The following is a 12,101-nucleotide window of genomic DNA, read 5'->3' as shown; positions in this document are numbered from 1 at the left end:
TCCCTGCCTGCAGTGCCCATGGCTGGGACCTCAGGTCCTCACACCAGAACGTCCCAGGCAGCTTTCCCCCTACTCTCCGCTGCCCATGGGTGTACAGAAGTGAAGTAACTTGTCCGGGGTCACACAATGCCCTGACTGGGCCTACAGCCCACTCAGCCAGAAGAACAGAAGCTACTGTGTGGCAGACATGGGCCAGTGTCTTCCTGAAAAGGGCTTTCAGTGCAACTGAGCCAGGCCTTCGTGGCTCTGGTTCAAAGTGTCCCACGAGTTGCCGGGGCTTCGTGCTGAGCAAGTCAAGAGGAGGTGAGAAAGTTAAACAGACTATCAATGCTGCCTCTTCTGAGCCCCAAAGTGGGGGGCTCCCAGGAGACACTGTTTGTACAGATTTGGGGTTTCCCACAAGACTGGATGACAGAATCTGCAGATTCCTGGTCTTACATCGGATGATCCATTAGCAACCACCCTGCCCTGACAAATGTCTCTCAGGGCATACTGCAACTAAAGCCTTGGCCTACAGTCCAGCAAGGCTGCTGTCTTCCCAGTCACAGGCCCCTGACACAAGCCCACTCTTCTTCACCTCCAGTCTGTTCCTCACAGCCTGCTTCCTCTCTGCCAGTTGCTACCTCCTGGCATACCATGCCCCCTGACATCCTGCTAAGTCAGTTCCTGGGGCCTTTGTAGCCTCAGGAACTTGTATATCATCGGCTAAATCAGTGGGAAACTTGGCTTACTCTCACAGTTCATGTACAGTGGAGAGTGTACAGGGTCCTGAGCCCGCTGGACACCTGGGCTGAGACTGGTGTTACAGGAAGAGGCCTTTTCCACCTGAGCCACGTGGCACGCTGTGCTTCAGTTCCCTACCCAGTCCTCCCAGCAGTCCTATAAGGTGGGGCAGCGGGGGTGGGGGTGGGGGTGGGGTCACCTTTTTCTATATGAGGCTGCTGGCACAGAAAGGGGACCTGTCTGTGGTCACAGAACTGGTAAGATGTGTGGCAACCCCTGGGGTGTCTGCAGCATGATCCTTGCTCTCTTGTCTTCTGTTCCTGTTGTCTGGTGGTAGAACGGAGTAAGTAGTTTGGCCAGAGCTGTGAGCTGAGGTGATGTGGTCTTGAGGTGAACATTTCACTGCTGGCCTGAAAGCTCCCAGAGACCCTTTCCTCTGCCACAGAGACCCCAGTGCTGTCCTGCCTGCCTGCATTTTGGTGTGAGTCAGCGTCAAGCAGGGGCCTAGACTTCCCAGAACACTTAGAATCCTTGGTCTCAGGGTCCCAGGAAAGGGCACCAGTCTAGGTGACACTGGGGCTTTCTTCCTGGTGCCTGACTCTGTCCAGCGAAGGCTTTGGGTTATGTTCTCTTGAGGAATGTCGCAGGACCTACCACAGGCCTCCTCACTGAAACCAATGCTATGGCAAGAGTTCTGTCATTAGCTTTAGCTCTTCCTTGTTCCTCTCTGATAAAGCCAGGCTAGCTGTCCACCCTGCTTTCTGTACAGAGAGGAGAGAGAGCATGCTGCCGGGGCCCTGCATTCACCTGTGGTCCCGGTATCTTTCAGTCAGGCTCACTCTGGGTCCACTCTCTCTGAAGTGAATATGCACCGCCCTCACTCTGGATGCACATGACTTCAGAGCCTGAGGAGAGGCTGGGAGAGGCTGGATGGAGGCAGCACGCTCCTGCTTTTTCACCAGGCTTCCCCCTCACTGCTCCCTACCTCAAGCTCTAAGGCTGCTTAAGGTGTCAAATTTGTCTTTTGTTGTTGTTTTTTGAGACATAGTCTCTCTGTGATTGTCCTCAAACTCAGAGATTCACCTGCCTCTGATTCCTGAGTGCTGGGGTTAAAGGCATGGGCCTCCACATCCGGATTTTATTTTAGGAGGGTGTCAACCTTGAAGAATGAGCTTATTATCACTGCAAAATGGAAAAGGGTGCGTATCCAAATACGAAGATGGTCCAGAAACTCTTCAGAGCAGATTAGCCAGCACTGCTAGGTGCTAGCTTTGTGGGCAATCACACATGGTGGCTGAAAGAGTGGCTGTTGTCCAAGTGGTTACGCCTTCTGTGTGGCTCTTGCCTTACTTAGGTCCTGCTATCTGGAGACCCAGACACATGATCACCCACTTATTTGCACAAGGGCATGTGACTTCCCTGGTAGAACCAGCCACAAAGGTCACACACTGCATATTAACATGATAGCCCTCAGGATGCCCAGCACACAGAGGGTGTCTGGAATCCACTGGCAGCTGTGGGGCAATGGCCACCTGAGGGACTTCTGGCTACTGACAATCATTGACAGAAGACAAGGGACACAACTGGGCCAGTGCTCTAAAAAGGTCTCCAGAGCTACTCTGCTCTGTTCTCTACCCAAGCAATGTACACCAAGAGCCGGGAGCGTGGAAAATTTATTGAGAGCAGGTGTTGCGTACCAAAAGGGTGCTGGGCTTTCACTCATTGTTGGCTGTGTCACTGCGGGTGGTCCCCTTATTGCCATCAGTTGGTTGGCCACACTGCAACGACCACAATAGCCACGAGCAGCAATAAGATCACCATTATCATCCCTGCAAAAGAGAGAAGCAGAACACGCCCCTTTTAATGAGCCGCACCAGAAAAAAAGCATCACACTCTAGAAGTACCTGGAGAGGGCGGTGAGCTCAGCTCAGGCTTTACAGGTCAGTGGGCACAGCAGACGAGACTCCACAGAGCCTATAAACAGCCATTGCCACCTCGAGAGCTCAGTACTCCTGGGTTGCAAGACAGAATCCTGGGAGGGCAGGGCCAGGCCTCAGCATGTGGCTCTCCCGTGCACACCAAGCTCCTCACTCCAGCTTCCCAATGTTCCCTAAGTGACAAGCATGGGGGCTGTAGATAGTGACCATCTTCCTTACACGGTTTAAAACTGCTGAAGCGTCGGTATTGCAAATGCCCGATGTTAGTAGGTCATTTCTGGCTGTGGTCTATTTTTGTGCAAAGAGTAGTTTGGATTGTTTATTTTTTTTAAGGTGGGATCTCGTGTGTCCCAGGCTGATCTTGAGCTCACTTTGTAGCCAAGGATAACTTTGACCTCCTGATCTTTATGCCTCCAATTTCCAAGTGTTGGCATTCTAGACATGGGTCACCACCTCTGGTTCGTGTGGTGCTAGAGACTGTAATCCAGGGTCCCTTTTTTTTTTTTTTTTTTTGGTTTTGGTTTGGTTTGGTTTGGTTTTTGTTCTTCAAGACAGGATTTCCCTGTGTAACAGAGCCCTGGACTCACTTTGAAAACCAGGCCAGCCTCGAACTCACAGAGATCTGCCTGCCTCTGCCTCCTGAGTATTGGGGTTAAAGGTGTGAGCCACCATGCCCAACCAACCATTGTGCCAACTGAGCACACCCTCAGGCCCCCTTGATATTTTAGTCACCCCCAAAAGTGAACAGAGGAGCCATAACATCCTGTCCTCAGTCTCTAAAGCCGACATTATTTCTTATCTATTCTCTTGCAGAAGGGAACCCCTGTTGTGTTACTGAATTCTGGCTTTCAGTCTCCATTTCTTTCATCTAGGGAGCTCCTCCCTTTCTTTCTTGTAAACTCTGCTGTGCACAATACGTCAGGGTGGGTCCTAGTATGTTTTTTTTTTCAGCTCCTGCTTAGATATTGCAGTGAGAAGGTGTGTGCACGTGGGTTAACATTATCATATCTTGGAGACTCGGGATATTATCTTTTCATTCACTTCTGTCTTGGGAAGCGCTCTTGCTTGCCTGACTGCTCCCTGTAAGCAGGGCAGGAGTCCCACTGCCCACTAAGTAGTTCTTCTGCAGCTCTTGGAAAGCTGCTCCTGGCTAGGGTGAGAGGTTTACACCAAGCAGTATCAGGAGAAGGAAAACACAGCAGGCCTGCCTAGTGGCCAGGCTGAGGTAGTCAGGCAAATTCTTGCAACTCCAAGGCCTGGAACTTGCCTGGGAAGAGGGACTGATTGGGAACTACGTAGACAAGCCAGAGGGGAGCAAGGCCACTACAGCTCAGGCAGGTTCCTGGTGACAAACTCTAGCTGCTCAGCTGGGTACAGCAAAGGCTTCTTCAGAGGCTGGGTTGGCCAATGTCTAGTAGAGATGCCATAGGTCTTGAATTTTCAAGTCATGGTGACAATGAAAATGGTGGGATGAGCAGAGGAGGGAGATACAGAAGGGCTGATTCTCAAGGCAAAAGCACCCATGCTTATATGCACTATGGGAAGAAGCCTTGAGCCCCAGCTGATTCGGAGCATTGCAACACCAGCCTAAACCTCTTGCCTCTTGCTTCAAAGGTCTATAGTGACTCCAGCTGAGGGCCAGACTCTACCATAGCCTACAAGGCCATGCACGATGTGACTCACTGTCCTGCAGCCCCTCTGAGCTCTGGCCATCAGGCTTCCTTCACTTCCCCAACAGGGCACACCTCTGCTTTTGCACATGCTGAACTTTCTGCCTGGTGGCTCTCTCTGGGGTCACTTCCTGGAGATCTCCTTGGTAACTTGCAGTCACTTGGTGCTTTCTATAGATTCGCATTGCCAGGTAGGACTTAGCAACATCACTTCTGAGGTGCTAACTCTCATGTGTCCCCTACCCTGGAAGGTCGGAAGGAACTGTGCCTTCCCATTCATTACTGTTTGCAGGACCTAATGCAGAGCTGGCCCACAGAGACACCATAGATATGTAATAGACGAAGAAGCACACTGACCATTTGGAAGGGCAAGAAGAAACAGGAAGAAACAGGGAGAGTGATGAATAGGGAGAAAGAAACTGGGAAAATGTGTCAAGTAGAAAATTAAAAAATGGTCCAAGCAACCAACAAATATCACAGGGACATGGAGCCAATGTCTTAGGTTCTAGAAGTTTGAAGAGGATGGAAGTTTCAGCTAAAGGTGTGGGGCCTATGAGAATGATTATCAGTATAGTGTTGCCTTTAAAAGTGCTAACGTGTCTACCACAGAAACGGAGTCAGACACAAGGCACCTCAGCAGCAGCATGATGGGACACACACACACACACACTCACACTCTCACACACTCACACACACACTCACACTCTCACACACACTCACACACACACACACACACACACACACACAAGCACTCCTGCGCACACTCACACACACGCGTCCCCTCGAAGGGAAGCATACTTCCCTCTTGACACCTTAGACAGTGAGTTGATAGCATTCGATAAAGTAGGGGTGTATCCAAAGACAGAAGGGGAACTTCAACAGCAAAGACAAATAAGACTTTTATATTTTAAATGCTTTCAGGCAAACACAGTCCGCTGAGAGGTCATTTTCAACACTGTGAAGTGAACACAGTGCTGGGTGCACTGAGGAAGTCAGTTCTAGGTAAGAAGAAAGGGGTAAGCAAAGGCCAGCTGCGGCTTTCAGATCCTTTGGACCAAGAAGATTTGACTTAGTGACCTAATCACAGCGACCGTGCTTGGTCTGGGATGGCAACTCCAACGCCTTTCTGGAGATGTCCTGGAAGTGTGGATCCTTTCAAAGGCACTAAGGCTCAGCCCGGTTTGAGGTCAAAGCCAGTCACAAGGTTCAGGGCTCAGGACAAGAGGGGTAGTACCACGTCACCACTCCATTGGCCACTCTATGTTCTGTATACAAGGAAGTAGAGGTTCTGGAAGGCTGCGTGGGAACCAGACAGGTCTGTTCTCATCTGTGCTTTTAACCCCTTCCTAAACCACCCTCCCTCTACTTTTTATGGTGGAAATACACCACACACACACACACACACACACACACACACACACACACACACACACACACAAAAACACAGTAAAAGCACCCAGGAGCACCACTGTCATGAACCCTGACTTTAACAAGGACTGGTTCTTGGCCAGTCTGCCTCCATGTGCACCTCTACTTGGCCCTGTGGCCAGAAATAGGTCCCTGGTGTATGTCACCCCCAGGCTCACCGTAAGAGTCACGGACAGAAGACACTGTCACATAACCACAGCAGGCTTGAGCCCCCATCTTTTTGACATGGAAAGAGGGTCTAGATCTGCAGAGTGGCCCCTGGAACAACCTGAGCCATACATACTGAATCAACTCTCAAAGACAGAAATCGGGGTGTTTTCTTTTTCCTCCTAACAGGGTTCCAGCCTCAGGGAGTCTCACCATCCGTCCCCAGCTAAGGAAATGTTTGACATTTCAGAACGAAACTGACAGTTGAACTCCTGGGAGCCTGCCAACTTCTAAACAATGAGCACTCTGGGCCCAGCCCTAGCCCAGAACACCTGTGAGGCTCGGCTTTGGGTCACTTCCTCTGCATTTCACTCAGCTCCTGCCATGGCACTGCTGGCACCTGGCCAGGCAGATGTTTGCTCCCAAGACTCAAGAGTCCCTTTCAGGGGCAGGCACGAGGTGCCAAGGGTTAGGTTACAAGAGTGGGGGTGGGGATGTCCACTTCCTTTGGTCAGTTTACTAGATGACTACCCAACACTTGGGATATTTACCAGTCTAGCACACAGCAACTTAAGGAGATGTAAGGAAGCAAACTCCCTTTCAGATCAGGAAGGGACATTAACACCGGGGCGTTGGAATAGGGCGTGTTTTTGAAGAGTGTTTGTCCGGATTAGTGGCCCATGCTTTTTTTCTCCAGTGAAACACTGGAAACCACTGAGTGACGGACAGCATGTGCTGCCAACACCCCTACCATAGCAGACAGCAGGTAACTGCCCTCAGTGTTCACTGGAGAGGTGGAAAAAGAAAGAAAATTTGGAGGCCAGCTCTTCTAAGGAATGCTAGCCATGTTCAGCCTGTAGCTGCAGGGTCATGTTGGAAGGACGCCAACAGAAGATGGGAGCCGTGCAGTCGGGAGGCATCTGGGAGACGCAGGGCATCCTGGTCCAGAAGTTCTTCTTATCTGGGTTTGTCACATGACAAACCATCCTGACCCCCTGCTACTTGTTTTGAACCAAAATACTCATTCCCATTGCTTGCCTCGTGTGTCACACTGTGAAGAATCAGGGCCAACAGGCAGCCCCCACACAGCCAACCACCTGTGAGGATGAGACACGCGTGACTAACGCCTGTAGTGGGTGAGTTTCCTCTCACAGTTGTGCTGTCAAAGGTGACATTTGCTCAAGCATTAACCAGTTGGTTCTTGCAGATCAAACATAGATTTTTGAAATATTTTATTTTAGTTTTGCAGCAGACTCCAGAGCCAAAGGTGGGGATTGAGCAGGACAAAAGACAGAACCGGGATATTTGTTTTCAAAAGTTCATGTAAATGTCCCCTTGAATCCCATTACTAGGTAAATAAGCCAGAAAGAAGAGGACCGTGGGCCAAGGTGAATGTGTTTGTTCTTTGCTTTTTTGGATTAATTGACAGCTGGAAAATGCAGCCTCCTCTGACGCAGTCTATGCTACCCGCCTGCTCACAGTGTGGACACCACAGCTTTCTACAAACCGACTTCAGAGCTCCGCGGGCCACACAGCCAGACACTGTTGGGCAGAATAGCACCTCCCGTCCCTGGTCTCATCCTTCCTGAGGACACTTTACCTCACGGGTGTACGCATTGGTTGCCCTTAGTAATGTTTTCATTACCAGGCAAAAGGCAAGAAGAGACTCCCATGAGTTTGGTTTTGTTCTTGTCTGACATGCAAACCATTGCTTTGAGCTTTCCTTTCTCTTTCACGGCTGAGGTGGGGTAGCATCCCTCTCCATTGTCAGCATGTATGCATGTTTATGTGCATTCGTGTACGTGTGCAGGACAGAGGACAGCTTCGGATGTCACTCCACAGGAGATACCCGGCTTTAGTGCTCCAGAGAGGGTCTCTTACAAGCATGGGACTTTACAGATCTGCTAGGCTGGTTGGCTTGTGATCCTCACTAGTGAGACCCTAGGACTCATTTGTCCCCTGCCCCTAGTGTTAAGATTACAGGCATGCACTCCTGTTGGCTCTGGGGATCGAGCTCGTGGTGCTGGTGCTTGCAAGCTTTTGTCAGCTGAGCTTTCCCCTCAGCCCACCCTCAGTCCTTATGGAGGCCACATCTTCCACCTGCTCTTTCTACCCACTGCCTTCTTCTCTTTTCAGCTGACTCCAGAGCCACAGACTCAACGCTCAGCTTAGACATGCTGTCTCCTGTCAAGGCTGCTCGGTCCCATACGTCCTGCCTCTCCAGGAGATCAAGAAAACATCTTCAAGGCCACATCTATTCATGGCCATGCTCAGGAAGGAGAGTCCTTTATCTCTAAGCTCTTATAGATCCCCCCGCCCCCAACACCCAGGTCATAGGATCTCTGAGAAAAGAGATCACGCATAGTCTGATGTAGTAGAAGGACACTGGTTTTACAATCAGCGACATGGGACTTCAAGTTCACCACTGAGTAGCTAAGATTCCTGGGGAAACAGTCTCAACTCGGAGTTTGGTTCTGCCATTTGTAAGATGAGCCTACCTAGCAGCACTGCAGGCACTGTGAGGGCTTCATATGAACAAGGACATAGGGTAACGGCTCTCGGTGCCTACCTACCGCCAAGGACAGTACAGAGGAGATGCCCCATGCCTGTGAATGTCCCAGAAGGCAGCCCATGTCAGGAAAGGCACAATCATGTCACTTCTTCCAAAGAAGAGGAGGAGCAAAGGCAGAGGAACACCAGGGTGGCATTTGGTAGAAACAGAGACCAATTCTAACTGGGCCGGGCCACAGTGACGGAGTCCAGGAAAGGTTGGAAGTTCACTGTGGAATAGCTGGCAGCATCCACCTTGGTTATTAGCTACAGGAAGGGCAGCTGTGCTAGTTCATGCCGGCTGGAGTCAAAAGGCAGGCAGAGCTCAGCCAAGTGGACGCCAGGTGAGAGAAGCTGTGAGAAGCTGAACTGTAAAAGCCTTGGAGGAGGTGGAGGTCAGAGCCAGGGCATGGGCTGAGGACAGAGGCGCAGCAAGAGAAGAAGGTTAAAATAAACCGAAAGGGGACTTACTGCTAGACCCTGGGCAGTTGGGGAGGAGGGAAGTACAAGGAAGAAGCCATGGACTAGGGAGCCTGGAGTTGTGGCTATTTTGGCATAAACAGGAGTATTACTAACACCAGGAAAACTGAGAATGACAATAGACACACACGGAGAACAGAAGTCACATGTAAGAATAATAAATAAACATATACGTGTACCCAGGCATTTAATCCCAGCACTTGGGGAGTGGCAGAAACAGGTGGATCTCTGTAAGTTCAAAGTCTACACAGGGAGTTCCAGGTCAGCTAGGGCTATATAGCAAAACTTGTCTAAAATGAAATGAAAAATGTTTACAGTGCCCAAATCTTGCACTCACTCCACGGGCAGAGTAGAGACTGCTACTCTCTAAGGGAGCCACACCACAGTAGCTGGCCAGCAGTGGAGCTGGCTTTAGGCAGAAGGCCCACATCTCTGGGTGGGAGTGTCATGGAGCTGGCCTCAGCAAGCTAGGGAGTCCCTGTGGGAGAGGGCAGGCTGGACTGGTCACTCGGGTCCCTGGAGAATGAAGGTAGCACAGAATAGTGTGAGACACGCAGGCCCCTCAGAGGACCACACAGCACGGCAAAATTCTGGCTAACATATAGGACCTGTGCTTGTTTGGGTTCTGACTGAAAACAGAAATGCCGGGATAAACAGTGTTTAATCTTCATTTTGGCCCCTTGTTGTGTCATGCTGGGTAACAAACAGGCCTTGCCTTTAGATAGCACCATGGTCTGCAGACCATGCAGAGGAAAGAAGGCAGCCTTCAGAGACCCTCCTGGTCCTTCTCCAGCCTCTGCAGGCAAACTACCCACTCCCTCTACATGCCGCTCCCTCTACATGCCGCTCCCTCAGGGTAATGCGGGACACATGCGCAGTTCCTGGGGCTGCATGTGGTTTTGCCAGGATCTGGGATCTGGCACTCTGTTGGTGCTGATTGATGGCGACTTTACTCGCAGAAGAGCACCAGCCTCCTGAAGGCACACAGCACACTCCTTCCTTAGCTCAGTCTTTAGAAAGGCCAGGCATGGCTGCCCTTGCTAGATTTGTGCTGAGGTGACTTTGAGAGGTCAGAGGCAACTTGCCCTCTCTTCTGGAGGCCCAGCCCCACCTGGAGCAAAGCCCCAATTGCTGGCACCACAGTAGCCCAGCAGCAGTGCTGGCAACAGTAGGGAAAGCCGTGGCAACATGGAAACAGAAATAGAAGGGGAAGCGACAGCAGTTCCAGAGACACATCTGGGGGCCAGAGGGAGCAACCGCTCTCAGCAGGAAATGGGAAGCAATGAGGCCACCTGAAGTGGGGGAGGGGGGAGGAGAACTAGCCTAGAAACAGGAAATTAAAAGGAATTAAGACAGTGAAGGAGGTGGAGCAGAGGAGCTGGAGGGCAGCCTAATAACGGAAGGCAGGCTCTGGACCCAGGGCCCAGCACTTAGCCCAGCATCAGGTGACTGTGGCGGTGTAAGCCCCAGGCCATGGACTGGCCAGCAGCTAGAGACCCTGTGTGAGCACTGGTCTCACTGGCCAGATGATGGGTCACAACAAGAGGTGAGACTTGGTCAAGTGGTTCTAATGTGGAACAAGAGCAGCGTCGAGAAGCCACATGTGATGGCACATGCTCATAGTGCTAGTCCTGCACTGGGGAGGTTGAGGCAGGGGGATCATGAATTTGAGGTTATCCTGGGTTATGCAGGAGACTTCATTACGGATCTTTTCAGGACTACCCTAGGATGGATTTACTCAGGAGTGTGACTTGCATCTATAATGTTCACTGAACATGGACGACGTGCGAGATGCAGCTTGCTCTTCATGGATCTGCCAGTCTTATGAGGGCGGCGGGAAACCAACGCAATTGTACTCACCTCCCAAAAGAAAGCAAACTCTGAAACGACAATGCTCCCTAAAGGGAATGAGCAGAAACTTGGCCATTACAGTATAGTCGCTTCCTGTACAGAAAGTGCTGAAGCTCCTAGGCCCTATCTGTGTGCTGAATGTGTTGAGCATTTCCCATCTCTGAAATAAGCTCGTCTCGGCACTCGCCACAGTTCAACAGCAGAATCCAATTGCGAATAGATAATCCTTCCCATCGGCAATCAAAAGCAGCACATTAGGGGTTGTCAAGGCAATAATTTAAAGTCAGTTCTCTGGCGCATCAATACTTGCTAAGAAACATCCCCTGGCCGTGCTGTTCCTTTACCCCTGGGAATGTGAATCTATCTGGCAGGAATTCAACTGCCTTGGAAAAGCCAGGCAGGAACACTGTTATGGATATCTTGTTTTGACAATTCCCTCTGGACTGCATGTCAAAAGACTTCTGGATGCTTCCAGCCAGGCGATGGATTCACTATAACAAACTCCTTCGTTGTCTTGCTTTGACCAGGCTGTGCCACCTGGCATTAATTAGGGACACCTGGCAAGGTGACCCGGAGGCTCAGGATTGTCACCCATCAGTGGTGAAAAGTGAAGCACCTGGACAGGGTCAAAGGTTATGAGATCTGAGGAGAGTCTCTGAGCTCCAGACCCCAGGGCAGCATGTGAGAGGTGGCTTAGTGGCCTTGGCTCTTCACCCTGATCCTGCCTCTGTGCACACAGCTGACACAATGGTGTCCAGAAGGGGTCACCAGGTACCTTTTGCCAGAATTCTGTGCACTGAGTGGAGCACAGTCAGGGCTCAGGGTATAGTCCTGGCTACATTCAAGCAACAACAGACAGACACTTAGCCCTGAAGGTCCCTTAAACCTGGCCGGACAAGCCATCCCTTCTGTAAGTAACCCTAATCATCATCAGAATGCATTTCATGGTTTTCTTGTTTTGTTTTGAACCTAAATGAACCATTTTGTCTTGCTTGCAGCCATGGCCCCCAACCCCCAACAGACAGACCAACAACAGGAATAATTCTCTGGAAAAGTCTAAGTGCAGTATGTGAGTGTTACCAGTTTAGCCTCGAAAGGGCAGCTGGGACGTGCTGCTCCTCGGAGCACATGGTCTTGGGCCGCATCTCCTGACTCGGAAGGAGTCCAGCTCCAAATAGAAATCACTCTCACAAGTACAGTGGCACCTTCCCACCAACAACTCCTTTTCTTTCATAGTCACATATCCTGTGATTCTATGAAGTGATCTCCAATCAATGCCGTAGATGCTGTTTGAAACGTCAAGATGTAAGAAGAG

The 12,101-nt window shown here is 50.7% G+C and overlaps 1 protein-coding gene across 1 annotated transcript in view; it reads right to left on the bottom strand.

Annotated features, from left to right (window-relative positions):
* Window positions 1-2,378: 2,378 nt before the first annotated feature.
* Stx8 (syntaxin 8) overlaps window positions 2,379-12,101 on the bottom strand; it is a 233,929-nt gene continuing 224,206 nt past the window's right edge. The window contains exon 8 of the mRNA XM_032911651.1: window positions 2,379-2,552. Within this exon, the coding sequence (XP_032767542.1) occupies window positions 2,485-2,552 (68 nt within the window). The 3' untranslated portion in view covers window positions 2,379-2,484. The remainder of the gene's footprint in view (window positions 2,553-12,101) is intronic.

The sequence above is a fragment of the Rattus rattus genome, chromosome 9, assembly GCF_011064425.1.
Source record: "Rattus rattus isolate New Zealand chromosome 9, Rrattus_CSIRO_v1, whole genome shotgun sequence".
Lineage (NCBI taxonomy): Eukaryota > Metazoa > Chordata > Mammalia > Rodentia > Muridae > Rattus > Rattus rattus.
The sequence above is the reverse complement of the archived record's forward strand: the minus strand, read 5'-3'. Positions and strand labels throughout refer to the sequence as shown.